The following is a 25,681-nucleotide window of genomic DNA, read 5'->3' as shown; positions in this document are numbered from 1 at the left end:
ATGTATGATGTGGCTCTTTGCCGTAACACAGTAAAAAAAAAAAGTGGCTCTTGGTCTCTGACGGGTTGGCCACCCCTGCCTTAGAGCCTTTACAGATAGAGGTCAGAGAGACAGCTGCATTGAAATGGAAATTATGTATATGATATGGTACAAAAATGCAGATGAAACTGACTACTCTCACCACTAACACAACTAACAATAACACAATTTCATTCTTAATAACAATAGAATACTTACAGAGATGTCAGTGAAAGTGTTGTTATACATTCATGTTTTTGTTAAGGTCATTTGTGGGTTAGAGAAGATGTAATTAATCACGCACTCCTGTTCTGTCTTCTGCTTCCTTATTTTAACTACAACAATGGAAACCGTCACTGTCAGCCATCAACTGACAGTTTCCAAACCTTCACATAAACTCTTTAATAGCAAAACACTGCTGGTGCAAGCTGCAAAACTATAAATATAAATATGCGTTCAGCCTTACAGTGTCACATCAAGCTATATTGTCATGTTGTTCCAAACCACAAGACGTGCTGGTGGAGCAGCACTTGAATGATGAAAAAACGTTCAGAAAGATTGTTCCAGAGAACCAAATAAACAGTGATGAGTTTCTTAGAACAAACAAACATTATTAAATTGAACTGTTTTCAACATTGCTTGCCATATCTCATAAAATATTTATTTAATGATATTCCAGGTGGCCTCAAATCTGCATCTTATTTGTAGTTTCTGGACCTGGATTTTGTAAGTAAGTAAATTATTAATGCAGTCATGGCCTGGTGGTTAGGGAACTGGTCTTGTGACCGAAGGGTCCCGGGTTCGATTCCCAGACCTGTCCTATGACTGAGGTGCCCCTGAGCAAGGCCCGTAACCCTCAATTGCTCACTTATATAAAAAATGAGATTAAAATGTAAGTCGCTCTGGATAAGGGCGTCTGCCAAATGCCATAAAATGTAAATTAAAGAAACTTATTTGTGTAATAAATGTGTAAAGTATGCATGAGATGTGCAGGAGTGCAGTGTACAAGGTGCAGGAGTGCAATGTACAAGGTGCCCGTCTGCGGGCGATGAGGGTAGTCAGGGAGGTTTCATAGAGGCTCTCAGGAAGAAGCTGCTTCTCAGTCTCTTTATGTGCATGTATGGACCCATATGTCTTGCCACACAATGCAGATCCTCTCTGAGACTGTGCAACTAGGGTGACACATGGTCATGCACTGGGAAAGGAAGCTCACAATGGTGCTGCAGTAGAAGCTCACCAGGAGATCTGATTCAACTTCCTCAGGAAGTCCCTGGTGTGCCCGTTGCAGAGGTATGAGGCGTTAGGAAGCCATGTTAGGTTAAGTTAAGCTAATGCTCTCCACACATTCCACTGCTTTCCTACATATGTGAAGGAGGAAATTATCTGACTTCTTATTTCTCCTCAAGTCCACAACGATCTCTCTAAGCTTCCCAGTTGTTCTGACCAGTTTGTGAGGGATTATGTTCTCAAAGGCAGATTTAAGATCCACATTTAAGATCTTCACATGCACGTGTGGTTGTCCCAGATTCAGTTCCATGTGGAGTGCCATGGTAACCGCATCCTTCATGGATCATTTTATCTACAGGTGCTGGGCCAGATCCGAAGGTATGATGGCTCTGATGTAGCACAGCTGTGGTCTCTGAGGTATTTCACCATAGATTTTTTTGTGGATTGGAATAGTTGTGGAGGTTTTAAAGCATGTTGGGACAGTGGCTTAATGTGGTGAGAGGTAGGAAATGTTTGTGTATACCTCTGGTAGTTGCACAAAAGCATGTCCAACAGGAGCCTCTGTCTGAACCCACTGTGTTGTCTGCAGGGTGGATCTGACCTGAATGCGTTGTAGGACCAGTGTCTGTTCCTCCGCAGGTGGTGCAGTGTGGAAGAGTGCACTGGTTACCAAACTAGGCAAAGAACTGGTTTAACATATTAGGTAGGGTGGTGTCATCACTAGCATGAAGTGTTATGTTCATTTCCATTCAACGTGTGTCGATCTTGTTGTCTGTTAGTGCTTTAACTCATCCATGCAGAGAACACTGGAGGGCTGTGAGTACACACACACACACACACACACACACACACACACACACACACACACACACACACACACACACTACTGAACACTAGGGGCTGTGAGTACACACACACACTACTGAACACTAGGGGGGTGTGAGTACACACACACACTACTGAACACTAGGGGGGTGTGAGTACACACACTACTAAACACTAGGGGGGTGTGAGTACACACACTACTGAACACTAGGGGGTTGTGAGTAAACACACACTACTGAACACTAGGGGGCTGTGAGTACACACACACACACACACACACACACACACACACTACTGAAGACTAGGGGGCTGTGAGTACACACACACTACTGAACACTAGGGGTCTGTGAGTACACATGCACACACAGTACTGAACACTAGGGGGCTGTGAATACACACACACACACACACTACTGAACACTAGGGGGCTGTGAGTACTCACACACACACTACTTAACACTAGGGGCTGTGAGACACACACACTACTGAACACTAGGGGGCTGTGAGTACACACACATACACTACTGAACACTATGGGGCTCTGAGTACACACACACACTACTGAACACTAGGGGGCTGTGAGTACACATGCACACACACACACTACTGAACACTAGGGGGCTGTGAGTACACATGCACACACACACACTACTGAACAATAGGGGGCTGTGAGTACACACACACACTACTGAACACTAGGGGGCTGTGAGTACACACACACACTACTGAACACTAGGGGGCTGTGAGTACACACACACACACACACACTACTGAACACTAGGGGGCTGTGAGTACACATGCACTTTTTATTAATGAAGCTAAAATGTCAAAAAAGCGAAAAATGTGTTTGAAAGTGAAAATATGAAAATCTAAGGAATAATATTTAATTCCACAATAATTGAAAGTGATTTAGTTGCAGTTGACTTTAAATGAGTAGGAAGATATGCATGAGAGAACATGTGAATACCTGGTGAGATTATGAGATGGAGTGAACATGAATGAGATGTAAGTGATGACACAGAAAACAAACTCCTGCACACAATTATGTGCTTATGTGCTTTCCCCCAAAATGTGGACTGTGTTTCTAGACTTGGGAAAGTCAGTCATTCTGATTGGCTCTTTGTGTGTGTGTGTGTGTGTGTGTGTGTGTGTGTGTGTGTGTGTGTGTGTATGTGTGTGTGTGTGAGCGTGTATGTGGTGGGGGGGCAGAAGAAAGAGGGCTGGGCTTCTTTTGCAGAGAGGGAGGAGAGAGGAGGAGAAGATCACCGAGACTGTGTCGTCTGTGAGTCAAACTGCAGCACACTGGGAGGCTTCTAGGTGGCATGGGCACTGAGCTGCTCAACACTGTAGCAGAATACTGAAGACCCATCCTCCTTCTCCGCACAGTTAGGTTAGAGGGCGTGTTGGGGGAGGGAGGAGCCACTGAATGTCTTCATGCATGTGTTTGTGTGTAACATGCATGCAAAGTACACGAGTCCAGAACGTATGCATGGACCACTACAATGAGTAAGTGCAGATGTTTCTTATTCCATAGTATGTTATGCATGTTTTTGTGCAATACATGTGTATTGAATTTTGCATGTATGTGTGTCTTGCTACATCTATGTACATGATCAAACGTGTCCTGTGGGACTTCGTGTTTTTGCAAGTACACAAAAAGCAGGCAGCATTTACACACGTTAAGCTTCACGCTCTGTCTGCATGCCGCTCAGCTCAGTTGTGGTCATGGCACTCTGAAGACCTCCTCGGCTGCCCTGATGCCTCCAGAAGCATCATGGCACCAGCTCAAGGCGTAAGCTCCGGACTGATTCTTCTCGCCTGCTGCTGCCTCCGGAGCTCCTCGTTAGGTGAGTTCATGTGACTTTACCTGCACTCTCTCTCTCTCTCCTCATTCTTATATACATATTAAAGCTTTAGACCGTGATTATGGGAGGGGATAACCTCGTGGCTGACAGATTCCAGACATTATTGTTCTACAGCAGGAACTCATTTGAGTGTTCTACAGAAAACAAAGATGCTGTTTTGGAACTCAGAACGAAATTGCACAATGCGGAAAACATTACAATTTTATATCTGATTGAATGAGATGTAACCAAGCTTTCCATATGTTTGGCAAACTCAAAGCATGTAAACACTAGCAATACATAATCAGAGGAATATTTCAATTGTCAGTTAGAAACCATTGGGACAATCTCCCTACCTCATGGTCACATGCATGGATGTCAGCAGATTGGATCTCATGAAGAAACTTCATATATCATTTGTACAAATTTAATGGTTTACTTTACAGTATGTCCTGTATGTGTTGATTTCTTATTGCTCTGGTGAATTCCCTGACTCATATTTTAAGGCTGCCCACGACACTGAGAGAAGTGGTGTTTTTAGACCTATTTGAAATCTAAGCTCACGGTCACTGAGGTCAGTATGTCAGTAAGGAACAGGAGCAAAGTGTTCTTGTTCACGGAGACAGAACAGTTAGAGCAGGCCTAAAACGTACTGACATTGCAGAGCTAGTGTGCTTTTGTTTGGTAGTCAAGCAGGTTTATATGTCACCAGAATGGCTACAGAAAACTGATGTTGCGAACATTATTAATATCACTGACATCTAGCACATGAGTGTACATTAATTATTTATTGATTAAATGAATTTTAGCTATTTAATTATTTACCAGTTTGTAATATTTTCAGGACAAACTACAAAGGTCCTGAGAGTCCTTGGTTTTACAGTATTATGTTCAGCTGTGACAGAGCCCGGAGGCAAGACAAATTTGCCAATCAGTTGTGTATCGACTGAGAAGTCCCAGAGACACAGCTCCTGATCTATGGTAGCACAGACAGACAGTGGAGGGTTGACTGCAAAATTGGCCAGTCACATAATACAGAAATTTATGGCCCCATTTTCACACGTCTGAGACATATTCAAAGAACAAAATATTTCAAGTTGTTTAATCTATGCTGGGTTGTTTACTATACCTACTCCATAGATCTAGAACTTCGTTCACTTATAATAACTGCTGCACAATTGTGACGTTTGCGATGGCCACATGGTTGATGTTTGCTGTTTGTTCTGGACAAGAGAATCTGGTGTAAATGTAAATATATGTGGTTATAAAGGGACGGCAGCTGCATTTGGTCTAAAGTAAGGCACTCATGAAAGAGCCAAACAAAGGCTGGTAAAATGTACAGAAGGTACAAGACGCTGGAACAGTCAGTCAATTGATGTTATGTGCCAGGAGTAGTGTATTACATGACAGTATGACCTCTTATTAGGAATATTTATGGGACCGGTGAACCTTCCCTCAGTGTGTACTCCACAAATCTATAATGGAAAACATTCGTAATACAAATGCATAAATGTTAATGTCAGGTTTTGAGGCTCTGTCCGCAAAGACAGCAAACAGGAACTGAATGTTTAGCAACGCCTTTATTACTTAATACTCCTCAAATGCACCTCACAGCCAGCAGGATAACTAGACATGCCTTTCATTTCTGCTTCTGCACTGTCAAGAACAGAGATGATCAATGTGTGGTCTTTGCCATTTATGGTTGACCTTCAAACCTGTTATTCTCTTTGCAAGCTCAGCCATTTCTGTTTTCCATAATATAATAGGATTTGCTCATATGAAGTGATATGTTCAGGCTGATTTACTTTTACTGTTTGGATTTTAAATAGATTCTATAAAGATTAACAATGATTGTAGATTACGATGTTTACAAAAAAAAAAAAACCCAGAATCTCTGAAAGCCAATTTTGCACATCTTGATATCATACATCTGCATTTGCAACTGAACATGCTATTTTAGCAATGCACTTAGTTGAACATGTCTTGTTTGACCTTGGTTATTTATTGTGTGGAGATCCTGGGAGCAAAATTTTATCGACACAAATGCCAATATCATAGTCCTGGCTTCATAAAATAAAATAAAATAAATACTGTTAAATAAATATTGTTATATTAGCAGCTCTATTATACATCTCAGGCAGTGCAGTGGAAGTCAGATTCAATAAGAAACACCTAGGACAAAAACAAGCAGAAAATACTCCTGTAAACAGATATGTGAGAAGTCTTATAGGCATCTTCATTCACCAGTATATTTGTAGTTTTACTGCAGAAATATATTTAGTGGGTAAGGACCTGCCTGTATAGAAAATCAGGGGCTTGGCACACAAAATGCTTCAAGTCTTGGGTGTTCACTAGATAAATGGGGTTATTGACCAAGCATCAGCCCAGACATTCATAAATCGCAGAAATAGTGACATTGCGAAGAAAGATGATCGTGTGGTCTTACATATACAATTCAGACCCTGGGCTGTGTCCCAGTGGATCGTGCTTGGTCAGGACTGAGGTTCACAGGGTGTTTTTGTTGTGTTTAGCTCCCCCCAAGCTTTCCTCATATGCCAAAACCGAAGACAAGCTGTTCAAGCATCTATTTTTTAACTACCAGAAATGGGTGAGACCAGTGGAAGACCTGAACGCAACCATCCGGGTCAATTTTGGACTGGCCATATCTCAGCTGGTGGATGTGGTAATTCTGTGTTTCCGTTTATATAAATAAATGTATATGTATATATTCTACAAAAGGCCTGATAATAAAATTGTTAAAATTGTGGATGATATGCCATTCAGTCTTCTTCTTGATGTACTGTAAATGTGGTGTAAAAATGTTAATTACTTTTATGACCTTGACATATAAGGATGAAAAGAACCAACTGATGACCACCAACGTGTGGGTGAAGCAGGTAATGCATCACAGCACCCCCACCCCCCCATTACAACAGAGCTCCTGCATCGCTTACAGCACACCCCCCCACACACACACACACATCTCATGATACTTGTTCTTTGGAGAATTGGTTTCGATGTCTCTTGCTCACAGAAAGCATCATAATGGTAGCGACACCATTTCATTTTTCCCCATTCGTTTCATCCCCCCCCATTTCATCCCCCCCCCCCCCCCCCCCCCCCCCCTCTGTGAATCTGCCTCTGACAGCTTGATTAGTCAGTGGGGATTACAGCTGGCGTACTGCTGCATCCATTAGGGTCAGATGGACAGTGGGTTCACTAACAGGGCTTACAAGGTCACAGACAGAAGGAATGAACTTTGACCCATCAGACAGTCAAGGCAGCATTTGAAATATGCCTGTTTTCACCTGGCTCAGTGGTGTGTGGGTGAACCCTGTGAACATCGAAGCAGAAAACCTGGCGGAATAATACATCGGAATAAATATTCAGCATAAATCATAAGCCCTGAGCCTCAGAAGACTGCTGCAGCACACATATTATCAGGCAATAAAGGAAACCTTATAGCACCCGGGAACCTGTTTTTCTAGATCTTGATGTGTGTGTGTGTGTGTGTGTGTGTGTGTGTGTGTGTGTGTGTGTGTGTGTGTGTGTGTGTGTGTGTGTGTGTGTGTGTGCGTGCGTGCAGGAATGGGTCGATATGAAGCTGAGATGGAATCCTCAGCACTACCTGGGCATCACATCTATCAGAGTGCCATCGGACTCGATCTGGATCCCAGACATTGTGCTTTATGACAAGTATGTAGTCATTTAGACTAATATTTATTGTTCTTAGACTGGCATTAGAACTGTTGAACGACACAAAAAACTGAACAGACACCGATTAATTGCTAAATGTCAGTCAAAATCTATTATACAATAAACTCTATCGTTCAATAGTGCAGATGGCCAGTTTGAGGCCACGGTCACTAAAGCTGTGGTGAAGTATGATGGCACCATCTCCTGGACGCCGCCCGCTAACTATAAGTCCACCTGCACTATAGATGTTACCTTCTTCCCCTTTGACCTTCAGAACTGCTCCATGAAGTTCGGTTCCTGGACCTATGATGGCACACAGGTTTATTTCACAACACACTAAAACACAAACACATGCGTCTTAATAGCTGTTGTTGCAGTAGGGCATCAGTTGTTTTTCTAAACCTTACAAAGTTTTAATAGGATGTATGTACAAATGCTTCTGATGTCCACGGTTCTTTGCGTCTCCCAGGTGGACATCCTACTGGAGGACATCCATGTGGATAAGCGGGACTACTTTGACAATGGCGTGTGGGAGATTGTAACCGCTACAGGCAGCCGGGGATTAAGGTCGGACGGCACCTGCTCCTACCCCTTCATCACTTACTCCTTCATCATCAGACGTCTTCCGCTCTTTTACACCCTCTTCCTCATCGTCCCCTGCATCGGCCTGTCCTTCTTGACTGTCTTGGTCTTCTACCTGCCATCCAACTGTGGAGAGAAGATCTCACTGTGTACCTCCGTTCTGGTCTCTCTCACCGTGTTCCTCTTGGTGATCGAGGAAATCATCCCGTCCTCCTCCAAGGTAGGACAAGGACCACGCTTACATCAAGATGATTTATTTCGTTAGCAATAACAAAGTGATGATTTTTCCTGAAAATATAAATATTATGTGGATTCTAAAATTAGACACAAATTATTTACTGTAATTAATATAAATAAACAGCTACTTTTTATTGTCCTGTATTTCCTTACATGCTAAATCACCACTCCTACTCCTGCCCAGGTGATCCCGCTCATTGGCGAATATTTGGTTTTCACCATGATCTTCGTCACACTTTCGATCGTCATCACAGTCTTCGCCATCAATATCCACCACCGCTCCTCGTCCACGCACCACGGGATGGCGCCCTGGGTCCGTCGCATCTTCCTACACAGGCTGCCTAAGCTACTGTGCATGCGCGGCCATGTCGACCGCTATGCCACCACCGGAGGGAGCCAGAGAGCTGGGCAGAGCAGAGGACCAGTAGGGTTAGGCTGCGGGAAAGGTTTGAACCGAGAGACCACGCCTCTGCTCGGCCCAAGGCATAGCCTGCAAGCGGCATTGGACTCCATTCGTTACATCACTCTCCACATTGTCAAGGAGAATGAAGTCAGAGAGGTAAGAGTGCCACACAATAGCTGTGATATAGATATGGTATATATATATATATATATATATATATATATATATATATATCCAACAAGTTATGTCTGCTTTCACCATCTAAGACTCGTGGGCTACCTTAGCAACAAGGCGTGACTTCTAGTCTGTTTCTGTCCTCAGGTAGTTCAAGACTGGAAGTTCGTGGCTCAAGTGATCGACCGCATGTTCCTGTGGTCCTTCCTCTCGGTGTCTGTGCTGGGTTCTGCTTTGCTTTTTCTTCCTGTCATTTATAAATGGGCCAGCATCATTGTCCCAGACTACGCTGGTAGCACTAGCTAAACCAGGGAGGTCCCTTACAGCTGAGTGAATAAAGGACTCAAAGAAAGAAGTTACAATGAATTCATGATTGTAGAACTACAAATATTTAAGTATCTTCTGTCTTCTTTGCACTGGGAAAATTAATGAACACTTGCTATCATTGCAGGTTCCCTACTGGGATTTTTCCCCAATATATAATACACTTTGATGAGGAGCTCAAATGGCTCTTTACATTTCAGTTAGGACATAGGACTGGAACGTTTTAATTAGTCTACAGAATGTGCAGGTTATGCACCATTGTGTGATTCTTTGTGTTTTTTTAACATACGGCTTGAGATTCCAGCCACGAGACCTCTCAGTAAACTATTCAGTAAATGATATTTGAGAAATGGTAGTCAGATTTCTTTTGAAAAAGTCTTTGCTTAAAATCCATATTTAATATCCATTATATATGATTTTGCAAAACCACCAAAAATAAATATTTAAAGGCATAAATGAAATATTGTATGAATATTATATATTGTATGAAATATTACAATGAATACATTGTAAAAATGTATTATATTTAGAGTCGTGAATGTTTTCATGTATTTCATGTTTCATGTTTTCATTTATTTTCTTATACATATAAAATAAACAAATTACTACTGCTAAGACACACGCTAAGGAAATTCACCTTACTGTATGTACCCGGTTCTTTCTAATCTCATATTTTTGTCACCATGTCTTTGTTCTCATATTGAGTGTCATGAACTGAGCTCATGTTCCCAATGAGCAGAGCACCACGGCCACCACCAACACCACCAATCTGCAAACGCCACTTTCTAACCAACACTCAATCAGAAAACAAGATTGAGTTCACCTAAAACACTTACCCCGCCCCACCTGCCTCCCTTTCGTCCAATCACCGCTCTCCCTCAGGCCTCGATAGTACCTTCGTATTCACTTCCTCTTTGCAAAATATTAACAACTCTGGCTTTCACACTGCCTGTGTCTCGACCTGTGCTCTTTTCAAACTACACCTGCAGTCTAGTCCGCTGGTTCTGGTATCTACCTGTCCCAACCTGCCAACACCTCCCCTGGATCCACCTGACTACACCTGTTAGGAATGTGTTATGGATAAGTGTGAACTCTTGTGTTTGAGAGGCTCTGTGCACTCTTACCACTTACTGTATTAAAAAATGAATATTAAAATCAACCTCCAACTATTGGACCTCTCCATTGACTGAATGTTTGTCTTCATGACAGTCGATTATTTTTCAATCAATTAAAATTCTTCCAATAAAATAGCAAACACTATCTTTACAGCTAATTGTTAGTTGATATATTCTAGTATCACTACTGCACTTATAATTCGACAAAACTATTTCAAATTAATGAGTCTTTTTAGAAGGTATGCTTCCTTTCATGAATAGGTCTTACTTTCTTGAAAGTCTGTTTAAATAGGGACAACCCAGAGGCAGTGTTCCCTAAGTGGGTAGGCTTGTGTGTAAGGACACAATACGTGTATGGCCACTGAACATTTAGAGCATCTGACAGGGCTTTATATACTTGACAGTGTTAGTAATTCAGCGATGAAGAGTCAGGAAACTGACCTTCAAGTGTTTGATATCCATTTGTGCTTATGGGGTATCTTAAGTTGAGCTTTTTATCATGAGGCTGCTATTCTAGCATTGGCCCAGCAGTGAGCTCAGGCTTAAGGAGAATGAGAGAGAGAATTGAAGAGAGATGTGAGAGGGAGAGGGAGAAGGAGAGGGGGAGAGGCCTTGAAGGCCATAGCTCAGAGCATGTTATCACCTCTTGACCTTGGGGCCTGTCATCACAAAGGCACAAACAAGCCACAGAAAACAGCCACAGTGACAATCAAACGCACACAAACACGCAATACGAAACAATTATAAAAGGCATTTAAAATATTTTAGGGTTATGCATATTCCATCAGTTCTGCTAGCTTTAGTTCCATGTTACTAATTCCCCTCATTTATAACATATAACACCATAAGTGTAGTGCACTTCCCTACATAATTATGCATTAAAATATGCATTATATGTAAGGAAATAATGATCAGTTTCAGTTTCTTTTCAGGATTATAAAGCCAAACCAGCCTATCATTCCACATACTCTTATGGACAAGTAACACAGATTTGACACCATGTTTACAGATATTTATGCAACAGTGACAGTTGACACTATGTACAGTAGTCTGTATGTGTCTGTAACCGATCATTTTGACACAAATACTACATAGACAGAATATTTAAATATTGTAATTATGCATGACAATGACCAGTAATAATAAATCCACTATGCAATGCAGAGAAAATGCTCATTTCCATGTATGCCCAGAAATACAAATATATGCAAACTCATTTTAAATATATTTGTTAGACAAAGATTTAGATATTTATTATGTAAATTTTGATATATAGAGCAGTCTCATTAAAACGTTTCTCATCTTCTGTCATGCAGGTGTTCAAAATGAACTCGCAATATTACTCCATCTGCCTGTTTCTACAGCTTAATGGTTCCTTCAACATCCAAACAGAAACGATGATGATGATAGAGTGGGTTGTTACTTCACTGCGTACAGCTGAATGTGAGAGTTCATCTTCATATCAACACCATGCTAATTTTACAGGGGAAATGAGCAGTGTGAAAGCAAGCAAATGTTTCACACACTCACAAATGCATCCTACAAATGATCCTACAAAATATGTAAGAAATTACATATTTTAGAATACTAAACTCTACGGAGTTTATGGATCTAAAATCCAAATACATACAGGTGCATCTCAATAAATTAGAATACCATCAAAAAATGTATTTCAGTAATTCAATACAAAATACATATATTATATAGATTCATGATCAAAGTGATCTATTTCAAGTGTTTCTGTTCATGTTGATTATGGCTTACAGCCAATGAAAACCTAAAAGTTATTATCTCAGAACATCTGAATATTATATAAGACCACCTGGAAAAATGACTAATTCCAAAATGTTGGCCTACTGAAAAGCATGTACAGTAAATGCACTCAATACTTGGTCAGGGCTCCATTTGCACTAATTACTGCATCAATGTGGTGTGTCATGGAGGCGATCAGCCTGTGGCACTGCTGAGGTGTTATGGAAGCCCAGATTGCTTTGATAGCAACCTTCAGCTTGTCTGCATTGTTGGGTCTGGTGTTTCTCATCTTCCTCTTGACAATACTCCATAGATTCTCTATGGGGTTTAGGTTAGGCGTGTTTGCTAGCCAATCAGGCAACGTGATACTGTGATTATTAAACCAGGTATTGGTACTTTTGGTAGTGTGGACAGGTGCCAAGTCCTGCTGGAAAATTTCCATCTCCAAAAGGTTTTTAGCATAGGGCAGCATGAAGTGCTCTAAAATGTCCTGGTAGATGGCTGCACCATCTTTGGTCATGATATAACACAGTAGACCTACACCAGCAGATGACATGGTCAAGTCAAATTTATTTATATAGCACTTTTTCTAACACATGTCACAAAGCAGCTTTATAATCATATGGGTCCAGATCCCTAATGAGCAAGCCAGAGGTGACAGTGGCAAGGAAAAACTCCCTATGATGGTGGGGATTAGGAAGAAACCTCGAGAGGACCATGGTTCCTCAAACCATCACCGATTCTGGAAACTTCACACTAGACTTCAAACAGCTTAGATTGTGTGCCTCTCCACTCTTCATCCAGACTCTGGGACCTTGATTTCCAAATGAAATTCAAAATTTACTTTCATCTGAAAACAATACCTTAGGAAATAACAGAAATAAACACTTGAAATAGATCATGAATAGGTCATGAATCTATGTATGCATTTCACTTTTTTGTATTGAATTACTGAAATAAATGAACATTTTGATGATATTCTAATTTACTGAGATGCACCTGTCCATTAAAATATATGGTAAAGCCAATTTTTGAGGCGGGGGACACACCGAGGGCGAGGAATAAGGGAGTATGCTGATGTTTCACCGACACCAACCACACAGACACTGATGAGACCAACACCAGTCTGACCAACAAACACAGAGATTCACAAAGAGGCTTTTAGGCCATAAGAATGAGCTCACCCAATACTGATAACCTTGTTTCTCATGTGTGCTACTGAAACAATGACACCGTTTCCCATGCCTGCTGGAGGAATGTTCCAGAATGCTCAGTGGCCTTCAGGCCACCTGCACAAGAGCCCACAGAACCTTTTCACTCTGTTCTGTTTACTGGGGACCTACACAGGTTTCGTATGCTCTACCTTAGGGTATTCGCATTATCGATGTTTCTTATACAGTGCTCAAACTCATTTACCTACAGATATATTTAATACCTGACCACCATTGCTCACTCAAGAACAATGTAGCCTATTGTATGTCCTTCCTAAATCGGGAATCAGATTTTTGGGAATCATTTCTCCAAACTTTTTCAGAGCAGTCAGCAGGATCTCCAACTCCAGTGTGTGGGCTCATTAGAGGGATGCTAACGCAGGCTACAAGGGAGACCACTCGTGGGTCTGGGAAAGTCCTGTCGTGAGCACTCTCAGCGCGGCTCCACACTGCATGCTGTATGCTCACCCTGTTGTGGCGTGGTGGAGCGGTCCTACTGGTGTTTGTTTAAATAAAATATTAGGTAGACATTTGAGGTGCATAAGGAGGGGGAATAATGAGGATTTGTTGGGGTAAATGATGTGGGGGCTCTGGGGGAGCATGAGCAGAATTTCAGCAGTGGGCCTAAAAAGATGATATTTCTTAAACATGGTTGCATGACAATAAAGTAAAAGTATATATAGAAATAAGAGAAATGGAAAAGACCATCTAAGGTTTGATTGGAATAAAAAATGAATTGGAGGGTCTAAAGAATTACGTCGGTCAGGGAAAAACTCGAGACGTGGGAGAGGGAAGCAGAGATGTTTCGTGGGAGAGGGAAGCAGAGAAATAAGCAGAGAAGCAGGCAAGAGGCAGAATCAGTGAAGCTGCTCGTCAAGAAGCCCTACCCCCACTGCACCTCAGTGAGAGTCTGCCTGCTCTGTCTGCCGTGGTACACGAGAAGGAACAACCACCATAACCGTCAAGCAGCTCTAAATGAGGAGGGCGGGAACAACCGCAGACTGCAGCCAATCGCAGGCTGTTAAAACGTCCCAACTCTATTCTAGAACAGGGTGTACACGCTTACGCTTCGAACTTTCCTTTAGCGATGGTCGCCATAGGCAACGGCTAGATGGGCATGGTTCCACATCTTGTGGGACCCCCAGGAGTTCCAAGCTGTCACCAAGGCCCTATCCTCCACATGTGAGGGGAAGGCAAAGACTGAGTGGTTGAGGATACATATACACTTACTGGAATTGACGACTCACATATGCCAAGAAATTGGAGCCCACCTGGACACGAGTGAAAGGACATTTCATGAACAACGTAGAAGTCCACTTGTCTGTTCATACTTTTCTTAAGCAAGGTACAAAAGCAGTGGAGGAACTCTCAAGGTGAGCAGCAGCATTGTAGGTCCATGCTGCAGGGGTCATAAGCTCACGGTGTGCCAACACCATGTGATTAATATTCCTCCAAAAGACCTACAAACCTGTGCTAAGAAGATAACCAGTGTAGGCGGCTGAAAACAAGACACCCCATGCTGCACAGTTCATCTTGGTCCAGAATGCATCCCACAACAGTTGTAATGTGGGAGGCAGATGCAAAAGGAGAGAATGCAGTGGTAGTAAATAATGAAGTGGATTCTGTCTCCCCCCGGGTCATCGGAAATCCCTGGAACCAGCATCAAGGCACAAAAGAACAAGACGACACCATTAGCGGGACACTGGGACTGCTACACACCACCAGTTGGGCTTTTGATATCTCACATCTCAAATCGCGTCAGTCTCCTAGAATAGAAATATATTTTGCAGGGCAAGCAGTCTACAAAATTTAGTAAACACAGGAGAAGAAATTAATACATTATGATAGGTAAACAAAATAATAATGTCAATAAGTAATCAACATGTTAGTAGTATCTATTACCACAGAAGTTACAATTAGAGTAATGACTCCCAAAATCTTTAGGAAAGGGCTTAATTTATAAGGTAAGCTTTACACTCAGTAAGGAGGGTAATGAATTATGTGGGATAACACCATTTTTTTGTTTGGTAATAAACCATCTTTGGGTAGATTTTGAATTGATGAAAACTGAGCTGTTGTACACTTTAAATGGTCCCTGTTCCAGGAAGCAGGGGATGTCCTGGTCGGCTACACCACACCATGGACCACCTCAAGAACATTTCTGTGTGAGTAGAGTTGCAGTGTGAGATCACAAGAAATGTTGACGTGTGCAATGTTTGTGAGTGAACACCATGCAGCTGCCCCATAGCGCTGCCGGAACTGCACAACTGCACATTTTAGAGGAGAAAGTTTATTGTACACATGTGGCTGTAGAGCAAAATTTCAGAGAACGCACATAATTGGGCTCGTGGGTAAAGGAATGATTGGAAAAAGTTTGGTTTTTCTCAGTGTGCACATATTACCAAATCGTGGCTGTGTGTGTGTGTGTGTGTGTGTGTGTCCATGTGTCTGCCTCCAAGTGACATTCATTAGACAGGAGAAATGAAAGAATGGTAACTAAGGAGACCCCCAGAAACAGCAGTAATAGTAGCAGAAAATCTAAAAGTAAACTGTTAGATGTTGGCCAGCATCCCGCAGACACTGTGGTCAAGAGATAAGAATAACATTAGAGAAATAAACAGCCATTTAATGACAACAGCAGTCTACACTGGCCACAGTGTTCAGTGTCCTCCAAAGGAGATAAAGTATGTCGGTATAACAGAAGTTCACCAACAAGTAGTTGAGAGAAAAACAATAAGTAAAAAAAAAAAAAAACCTTCACAAAACACCAATTAATGACTTGACTAGGCACTCGTGGTTTCAAGATTATCAAACAATTGCATAACCTTTGGGAAAATGCAGTAGGCAAACTCAGCGTAAAGCCACGGATGAAGATGTGCAAAGTACAGAAGAACGTGAGGAACATTCATTCAGATGAGAACTAGTTTAGTCTCATACCTGTCAAATGAAGGTTCTGTCTCAAAGCAATGAGCGTGGAGGAACAAAGGTGAATTGCTTTTATTACTTGTCTGTAAGCAGCGCTGGCTGTTGCTGCTGTCATATTGGGTCGTGCTGATTTAGTAGCAATGCATGCTTTGTTCATTAATGAATCAATTCATTACTAATGTAAGTATGGACTTCTCATTTTACAGTGGCTGGGCTATTGTCCCATCAGCACATCTTTCATGCTGTGCATTTATATATGCATTTTATATTTTCTGCATTTAGCAGACGCTCATCCTGAGGAACTTACAGAAGTGCTTTGAATTCTACTCATAGAATGTAACCTTGGCAGTACTCTAGTCTAACGTACAAGATACCAAAAGGTACTTTGCTGTGCGACATGTGACTGTGGCGTGACTGGGCACAGTGGCATTCTTCTGTGGAGTCTGGGGAGCCCCATGATTGCTGTGCTGTTGTTGAAATCTCTCACAAGGCCTGGCCAAATGTCTCAGAGGTTCCTATTCCAGATCTCACTGCCAAGCATGTGGGCCAGCAATGTATGCATTGTCCTTTCTCCCTTCAGATGCTCAAAACTATACAGCCTGAACCTGTTCTAACTTAATTCTTACAGCTTAGCAGTGCTTTGCTCGCAGAAACATGGAAATGGAACAAACCCTGTGAACCAGATACAAATGGTTACAGAGTGAACACATTAGCTGAACTTCCTCTTTTACACAATTCTCATTTCCTAGCAGTGGCAAACCCTGACCACACAGGAAAATGGGTGGTGGGTGCTGCAGTACAAGAGATGGTTCACACCGGGTGATTTTTCTTCCTGCTGCCTTATCTGCCTGCATGCCTGTGCCTCCAGCTTACCACCCAAAGCCATAAATGCCTTTACAACATTTAAAGATGAACTTCAGCCCATATAGAAATTGCAAATATTGCCTGGTCATAACTGATTTGTGCTGAGAAGTATGGATTGAGGGCTTCCCTCACAGAAAGGCAAAAGCTACAGAGGTGTCAATGGCTGTAGTCAAGGAAATTGTTCTGGGGTGGGAATTTCCCACAAAACCGTCCTCCAACAACGGTATGCTTTTTGTGAATCAAGGAATTTTAGAGCTCTCCTCAGCCCCAGGGATTACTTGGGTATTACTCTAAAATACACTGTGCTTATCACCCACACAGAGCTGTAGAAAGGTGGAATAGGGCATTAAAAGCAAAATTGGCTAAACTCACAAAGGTAACTAGTTTGGAATGGGTGACCGGCCCACCTCTGACACTGATGTATTTCTGGGGTTGAGCCCTCGCTCTACAGGTCTGAATCTCTATGAAACTCTAGCGGGCAGTCCAATGCTACTTTCAGGCCTACCAGCTCAAGTACACCTTCAACGTCTTGACAGACAGTTGGCTTCGTATAGAGGTATGCATATGACATAGTTGGTGGGTGTAATACAGTCATGCCCACGGAATGGCAGTAAGTCTACCTGAGAGGCATCAGTAGTGTTCAGTGTGAATGTTGCAAGACATCTAAAATAGAAAAGAGCTGTTGTACAATTGACTCTACAAATAGATTTAGCAAGCATTCAGAGCTATATTTACAGACTGGTGTAAGCTGAAGAAATGAGAGAACTGTTAGCTAGCCAAGACCAACTGAGTTTAGCTGTTACTCAGATAACTTTGATTTGAAAGTTTAGATAAAAAATCTAAGAATTTTGATTTTGCACACCATATAAGGCCCAATAAGTTTAGTTTTCAAAATAGAAATTCTAATATAAATATTTGCACAAACCTATCCACATAAAATTCACTGTGTCATGACATCTTCTCACCTTATAGCTTGACCAAATGTCCAGGTTTTTGTATGCATTTAGGTTTTGCTTAGTGTATTTTCCCAGCACTGAAATTAGGTAGGCTGCATATAAATGTCAGGACACCTATGGTCTTAGCCATATGTTGAGGTCCATGAACCGCTGTTTTTTTGGCAGTTTGGATGGATTACTGACAAATCCAACTACCTTTAATTTAAGCAGATAATCACTTGCTTCCTTCCCCGTTTCCCCTAATAAATGTTGCAGAGTGTTTTGCCACTCAGTCCAACTGAGGGAGAATGTTCCGGAGGGAAAGCAATGTCAGTGCCTTTCTATCAGCTCACAGGTCATAATGTGTGAGATTCTAGAGCCGAACATCTAGCTCTTTGTACAGCCTTTACGGAACTTCAGTACTAGAACTTCAGTAGATGTTTGGGACCATTTGAGCTGCTCCAGACTACTTCACTGTCCATGCGAAGGCTTTCTGGGTTTATACTATCCACCATCATCTCACATCCAACCATAAACCTAACTTGGAAGGAAATAAAGAAATCCCAATTCCAAACACATTACATGTCAGATTGCTGTGCTGTTCACAGTTCACAACTTGTGGTCTTGCATTTGGGAGTCTTGAAGTTGTTGTAGTTTGCACACTATATCAGCAAGAAACGGTCACACATTAGACGTTGTCTGCATGTGAAGGAAAAGGGGAACTGCATGGCAGTGACATGAGTATGTGGTTATAAAAGTCAGTGTGCACAAACACGGTGCATGTTGTTCCAATAGCATGTTGCACTTGCCTAAACCCAAGTTAGTATTATACCCACTAAACATTAAAAGATCTCATTCCCATTCTACATCAGATTGATTTTCAAAGTAAACTCTCTCTTTCGATCCATTTCGAGATGTATAGCTGTCAGAATGTGCTGGAGAGTGCAGTTTTGGGGAATGGTCAGGTTACGCTTATTCCAAAAAGCTCACATGCCAGTAAAATCGGGAACACATCTAGCACAACAAAGTGCTAGCACTAGTGCCCTTAGTTGCAAAAAGTGGTAAGGTGAGTAATTAACTTCACGAGGTGATGCTAGGACCCCGCCCTTCATCCATGTGTGTCACAAGTGTGTTGGATCCAAACCAGCAAGATTTGGGGGACATAAATTCTCTGGCAGAGAGAGTGTGATATTGCAGCATGGAAAAAAGTGGAACCATTTGAGATTTTGGTGCAAGCACAGACACCATGCAGGTGAATGTCCATCAACTGGAGAGGAATGAAACTGCTCAAACAATATCTTGGTTTTCTCTTTTGTTTTAATTACCCACTTTCAAAAGAATTACATTACCAGGACATTAGATGTTTTTCCAGTACTACCAGGCATTAGAGAAAGATAGAGTAAATTTCAAAGATGACTTCTCGTGACATAATTAAGTATTGAACTAAACCGGGTATTGAATGGTGACTACAAACACTTGACTGCCACCAGAAGTATAAAAAAAGCAGAAAAAAGATGCAAACACTGATATACTGATAACTGAAACCAACAGAAATATGAAACAATTAGTCCACTATACCTTACCCACAGACATTTGCATTGTATAGAATTGGTGGTGTCACAGTTATCAGTCTGCTTCATGTAGACTGGTTAATGAGGTAGTTAATGAATACGCTATACTTCTGCGTAGGAAATACGCGCTTGTACTTACGGACGGGATATCAGCTGACCACTTGTTGATTTTGATTCGCCTTACACACTTTCTGAACACTAGGGCACATCAACATTAATGTGAGTTTATATAATGTAGGCTAATTGAAGGCTGAATCCATCACTTTAATTAGCATGTATTTACGTGCATGTACAATATCCCTGGATAGGACACCATTTTAGAAAACTTGGCAACCCTACAAAGTTGCGAGTGACACCTTCCCACGTCAAATGAATCGAATCCACAGCCTCTGCTCTGGTCTCTCTTGTCTTTCTGGTCTCCATCAGGCTGTACCTGCCTTCTTAACAGGGAAGCGCAACGTTACGCAGAGCCTCATCCCCACTTTTGTTAGGGGGGCATAGCCTACGCATGCTATGACATCCCAGAACACCCCTACTTTTGACTTGATATGCCCCTGATTTTGTAGTATTGTACTTTTTTATGAGATTAAACTCGACTGCTGCTACTACTACGTGTAGGTCTCTGCCTCTGACAGCTCGACGCCACGCAGGTATGGCCGTCTGCTCGTGTAACACCTCTTCTCACAGTCGAGTATGAGCTGTGGACGCGTCAACCCCACATACAGCCTGGACATTTGGACCATACGGTGGATAACAACGACGTAGTCTCCCGAGTTTTACCTCAATTTCAGCGCACCACCTCTATTCAAAAAGAACAGTAAGTAGGCTTACTTTATCAGGCAAACGCCTCAAAGCGGGACAAACGCGAACGAGCAAAAACAAAACAGCAAAACGTCATGCACCATGTTTTCTAGTTTTCCCTCGTATTTACAATACTCTCCGACTAGGCTACTTGGTAATTCAATAAAACGTCGGTGAAAACACTTTTTATTGTTTGACAGGCGCGCTATTACATTAGTTGCGATACAATGCTTTTGTTTGTTATTGGCGTTACCTTATGTACTCGTTTACTCGTCTAGTGGCACTTGTGTTTCACCGTCGTGTTAAATCTTTCAGATAACCGTTTTTAAAATAGATGTGTTCTAAAGAAAAGTCACTCTTTAGTTATATGATAAATATTATGAAGAGGCTAAGTAGGCGCCGATATAGCATAAAATAAGCACGATTTCAAATTAAAAGTCCATACGCATAATCGGATGCAATGACTCGCATGTAAGAATAATTGTGATGTTTTTTTCCTTAATTAACCGGTCAAAACGATTCAAGACAAGGCATGTTTATTTGTATCATCTTTTCATCCACAGTGGCAATTAAAACTGCTTCAAACTAACACAGAAGTAATACAACGTAATCACGAGGAGCCATGATGTTTTTTTTTTTTTACCAAAAAAGAAGCATTACGTAAAACATTGAAAGACAAGAAGTATGAAAATACAATAGAAAATAAATGTATATACTTCATAAAGAATAATTAAAGTATTATATGTATATGTATGTATATGTGTTGATATATTCTGTAATCTTGTTGAATTTGATATGGGGAAGCAAAAGTGACCCAATAATAAAATCAGTTCTGGAACAGAACCCTGGGGGATGCATCAGATCATAGACATCTGCTCAGATTAATAGTATTTGTTTCAGAATAGTAGTTCCTACTGCACATATATGACCTAAACCTGTTAAAACTTTTGTTTTAACCCCCTTTGGTTGGACCAAAGCATCAATGGACAGTTGACAAAATAGCTGTTTACAGGATATCCCTGCTAACAAATGCATCCTTTTTCTCATTTAAGCAATATTTCAAATATATAAATATATATAAATAACATATCTTGCTAACAAATCATTCTTAATAATTTCATTGCGGGCCATAATTTATATTTAATGCTTTTATCAGAAATCTAGCAAAACTAAGGTCAGTGTATGGGTGTAATTTATAACACTCTTATTTTAACTTGTGTTTCAGACATTGTTTTGCCTGTTTCAAGTGGAGACTTCTTAAAAGATGTTTCATGCAGTTTCTGCATTCATCATCACTCTGGGCTTCACAGTCTCCATCCACTGTGGAAAGGTCCTGGTCTTCCCCCATGATGGTAGCCACTGGGTTAACATGAATGTTTTGATACAAGAACTATACAGCAGAGGTCACCAAATTACGGTCATCCGTGCAGCTGATAGCTGGTACATCAAAGATGACTCGCCTCACTATAACTCTATAACAGTTGACTTTGCACTGGGCGGTGATGAGGCATTTTTCAGTAGCTTTGTTTCCAGGCAACTGCAAATTCGACGGGAAAAGAGTGCCATCTGGACTAGACTGTACTTGGACATGGAGCTGAAAAATAAATTTTCAGAGATGCACAGAAAGATATGTGAAATGGTGATCCATATAATTGAGAACCATGACTTGATAAGTTCCCTCAGAGAAGCTGAGTATGATGTGGTATTAACAGATCCTGCAAATGGTGGTGGTGTTGTGCTGGCACATTATCTTGGCTTACCACTGGTCTTCAATGTCCGCTGGACAATACATGGAGAGGCCCATTTTGGAATTGCTCCTTCACCCCTGTCTTATGTTCCCTTTCCTCTATCCATGTTAACTGACAAAATGACTTTTTTCCAAAGGTTGTATAATGTGCTTTTCTATAACGCAAGGCTTTTCCTTTACAAGAGCACTTCAGGTTCACATTATAGTGCATTGTGTAATCGGTACTTTGGTCCAGATGTAAATTATTTTGAATTGTTTCAAGCCGCTGATATATGGCTTATGAGAGTCGACTTTGTGTTTGAATATCCACGCCCAACTATGCCCAATATTGTCTACATGGGTTGCTTCCAATGCAAACCAGCAAAGTCCCTTCCTAAAGATCTGGAGAGCTTTGTTGAAAGTTCTGGAGAGCATGGCATTGTTGTCATGTCTTTGGGAACTCTGGTTGGAGAGCTTCCAGCAGACATAGCTGATGAAGTAGCTGCTGCCCTGGCCGAGCTCCCTCAGAAAGTGGTTTGGCGATACACGGGAAAAAGACCATCCACTCTTGGCAATAACACATTGGTGGTTGACTGGATGCCACAGAACGATCTTCTAGGACATCCCAGGACCAGAGCTTTCATTAGTCATGGGGGAACAAATGGAATTTATGAGGCTATTTATCATGGTACTCCGATAGTTGGCTTACCACTAGTTTTTGATCAATATGACAATCTTTCAAGAATGAAGGAAAAAGGTGTTGCACAGGTTTTAGATGTAGCTACCATAAATAAGAATGTGTTTTTGGAGGCTTTACAAGAAATTATAAATGAGCCATCTTACAGAACGAACATGCAGAGACTGTCTAGGCTTCAAAGAGATACAGCAGAACAGCCACTTGCCAATGCCATGTTCTGGATCGAATATGTCATGAGACACAAAGGTGCTGCTCACCTGCGAACAGAGTCCTATAAAATGCCTTGGTACACATACCACTGCATTGATGTAATCGCATTCTTAGTTTTACTGGTTTCAGTTATAATTTTTCTCATTGCTGCAATTATCCAATATGTGTGTTGCAGATCATGTATGAAACCAAGAATAAAGCAGGACTGATTAGTGTTTTTCAAAGACTTGTTTTGACTATTTAATATGAATTTGAATGAAAAATGAATGTACATATCTTGTTCATTTTCACCTGGTTTAGCCAACAAAAAAGTCATCTTTTTTTTAATCACATGCCCCCTGTCTTTTTCCAATTCCCCTACAAAGATGTGCATGTACCTTACCCTACTCTTACACATCCTGTGTCAAAACACAAGAAATAATGGACAGGTAGAGAAAACCTGTTCCCTATAGAGAAATTTCTGGTCTACTTAGTACAGTTGGACTGCATAAAAACTTATAGAATCCATTTACAGCCGGTCACTCCATGCACTTTACTATGCATCTTTATAGATTTATATCAACTTAAGAAAATATATGAACATGAGTAAATATATGTCTAAAATGCATTCCAGCTTGTGAATGCTTTAATATCTATAATCTCAAGTGCTCAAATTGTATTTGGTCACAATTGTAAGTTACATTGGATTAAAACATCTTCTAAATGCTATACAATGTAAACATGTAAATGTAATACCTTACATTATGTAAAATCGTATCCACATACAATCCAGACAAAATTAGCATTAAATAACCATTAATTAATAATTTGCTGATTACAGAGTCCAGGAAACTCAGGAAAAACTTTATTTTAGTGATTGCTACAAGCTGTGTAATGCTAATGACAGTTGTAATGGCAGTTTAGCCAGTGTTTTTAAAATTAATTGCTTAGAGCAGCTTTAACTCAAATGGAGATCAAGTCTATATACAGGTGGAATTACAGCATCACGAGCATCACATGGGCATTAGATCTATATACAGATGGAATTACTGCATCACATGGGAATTAGATCTATATACAGATGGAATTACTGCATCACAAGCATCAGATCTATATACAGATGGGATTACTGCATCACATGGGAATTAGATCTATATACAGATGGGATTACTGCATCACATGGGAATTAGATCTATATACAGATGGGATTACTGCATCATAAACATGAACTACTTCTTGACTGATTTAATTTGACACTTTTATAGCAGCGTTAAAAATTAGCTTCAGTTTCAAGTAAAGTAAAACTTCTTAGCATTAAATTACAATTAATGTACATTTTCAATTTATTTTATAGAATTCCAGTGTTTTATGTAAATGGTTAATATATATCTTTAAAAATAAATAATAGTTTGATTTATCCATGTTTTTGTATTGAGCTTTAATTTTGATACACTGTTTTAACATTTAACTAGGAATGTGACCTGCAACACTGCAACATCATTTTATGATGATGTCTTCATATAATAGATTGCTTTTAACAAATTGATATAGCAAATTCTTCTTTTATCTTTAAATATAATGTCGCCTACATTGTAACCTGGTTATTTTATGTCCCCACCACTTTAAGAAATGGCTAATTCTGCATGTTTCACTACAAGTGCAAACCAAGTGTACTCTTATAAATATTTTAACCTTAGAAGTTACAAAGAAATTTCCTTAGAAAAAAAATTATCAAGACAGCTGCCTAGTGTGTAATTAGTGCACAGCCGGAGGATGTGTGGACTGCTTACAGGTCTAGGGCAAATTTTTATTATTGGATAACTGTGAGGCAGGCCTACTCATAATCTGATATAGGTGCAGATTAATATGTTATAGGGAATTATTAATTAGTTTTTAGTGTATGTTCCAATAATTTTGTATATGCATTTTGTTAGTATGTTCGGGAAGAGATGTCTGTGAATCAGGTCTCTTTTCCCTTTATATACCAATACAATTCTAAATACTACAACCCATGGCAAAAATGATGGAATCACCAGTCTCTGAGGATGTTCCTTCAGTTGTTTAATTTTGTAGAAAAAAAGCAGATCACATACATGACAAAAAACTAAAGGCATTTCAAATGGCAACTTTCTGGCTTTAAGAAACATTAAAAGAAATCAAGAAAAATTATTGTGGTAGCCAGTAAGAGTTTGATTTGTAGAACAAGCACAGGGAATAAATTATGGAATCACTCAATTCTGAGGAAAAAATTATGGAATTATGGAAAAAAGAACACCTGAACGCATCAGATTAAAGCTACTCGTTAGTATGCAGGTAAAAAGGAGTGATCACACCTTGGAGAGCTGTTGCAACATGTAGACTGACATGAATCATGGCACCAACACCAGAGATGTCAGAGAGGATTATCAAACTCCTTAAAGAGGGTAAATCGTCACGCAGTGTTGCACAAGATATTGGTTGTTCACAGTTCTTTTAGTGTTTCTTAAAGCCAGAAAGTTGCCATTCGAAATGCCTTTAGTTTTTTGTCATGTCTGTGATCTGCTTTTTTTTCTACAAAATTAAACT

The 25,681-nt window shown here is 40.7% G+C and overlaps 1 protein-coding gene and 1 pseudogene across 4 annotated transcripts; both read left to right on the top strand.

Moving 5' to 3' along the window:
- Nucleotides 1–3,356: 3,356 nt before the first annotated feature.
- Nucleotides 3,357–10,448, top strand: chrna5 (cholinergic receptor, nicotinic, alpha 5). 3 transcript variants are annotated; one of them, XM_076989473.1, is made up of 10 exons: nucleotides 3,429–3,460; nucleotides 3,538–3,576; nucleotides 3,783–3,917; nucleotides 6,446–6,597; nucleotides 6,767–6,811; nucleotides 7,501–7,610; nucleotides 7,752–7,929; nucleotides 8,080–8,412; nucleotides 8,614–8,988; nucleotides 9,154–10,448. In XM_076989473.1, the coding sequence occupies exons 2-10, from the start codon at nucleotides 3,573–3,575 to the stop codon at nucleotides 9,310–9,312; spliced, it is 1,491 nt and encodes a 496-aa protein (XP_076845588.1). In that variant the 5' UTR covers nucleotides 3,429–3,460; nucleotides 3,538–3,572; the 3' UTR covers nucleotides 9,313–10,448. The 3 variants fall into 3 exon arrangements, with proteins under 3 accessions (XP_076845598.1, XP_076845588.1, XP_076845607.1); XM_076989483.1 differs by lacking the exon at nucleotides 3,538–3,576 and having other exon boundaries at nucleotides 3,357–3,455; XM_076989492.1 differs by lacking the exons at nucleotides 3,429–3,460; nucleotides 3,538–3,576 and having other exon boundaries at nucleotides 3,792–3,917; nucleotides 6,517–6,597.
- Nucleotides 10,449–20,072: 9,624 nt separating this feature from the next.
- Nucleotides 20,073–24,448, top strand: LOC143490908 (UDP-glucuronosyltransferase 2A2 pseudogene; annotated as a pseudogene). The gene is made up of 2 exons (XR_013125036.1): nucleotides 20,073–20,520; nucleotides 21,730–24,448. The product of XR_013125036.1 is annotated as a UDP-glucuronosyltransferase 2A2 pseudogene (transcript).
- The last annotated feature ends 1,233 nt before the right edge of the window (nucleotides 24,449–25,681 follow it).

Source organism: Brachyhypopomus gauderio, chromosome 2, assembly GCF_052324685.1.
Source record: "Brachyhypopomus gauderio isolate BG-103 chromosome 2, BGAUD_0.2, whole genome shotgun sequence".
NCBI lineage: Eukaryota > Metazoa > Chordata > Actinopteri > Gymnotiformes > Hypopomidae > Brachyhypopomus > Brachyhypopomus gauderio.
Note: the sequence above shows the minus strand (reverse complement) of the source record. Positions and strands in the feature narration are given on the sequence as shown.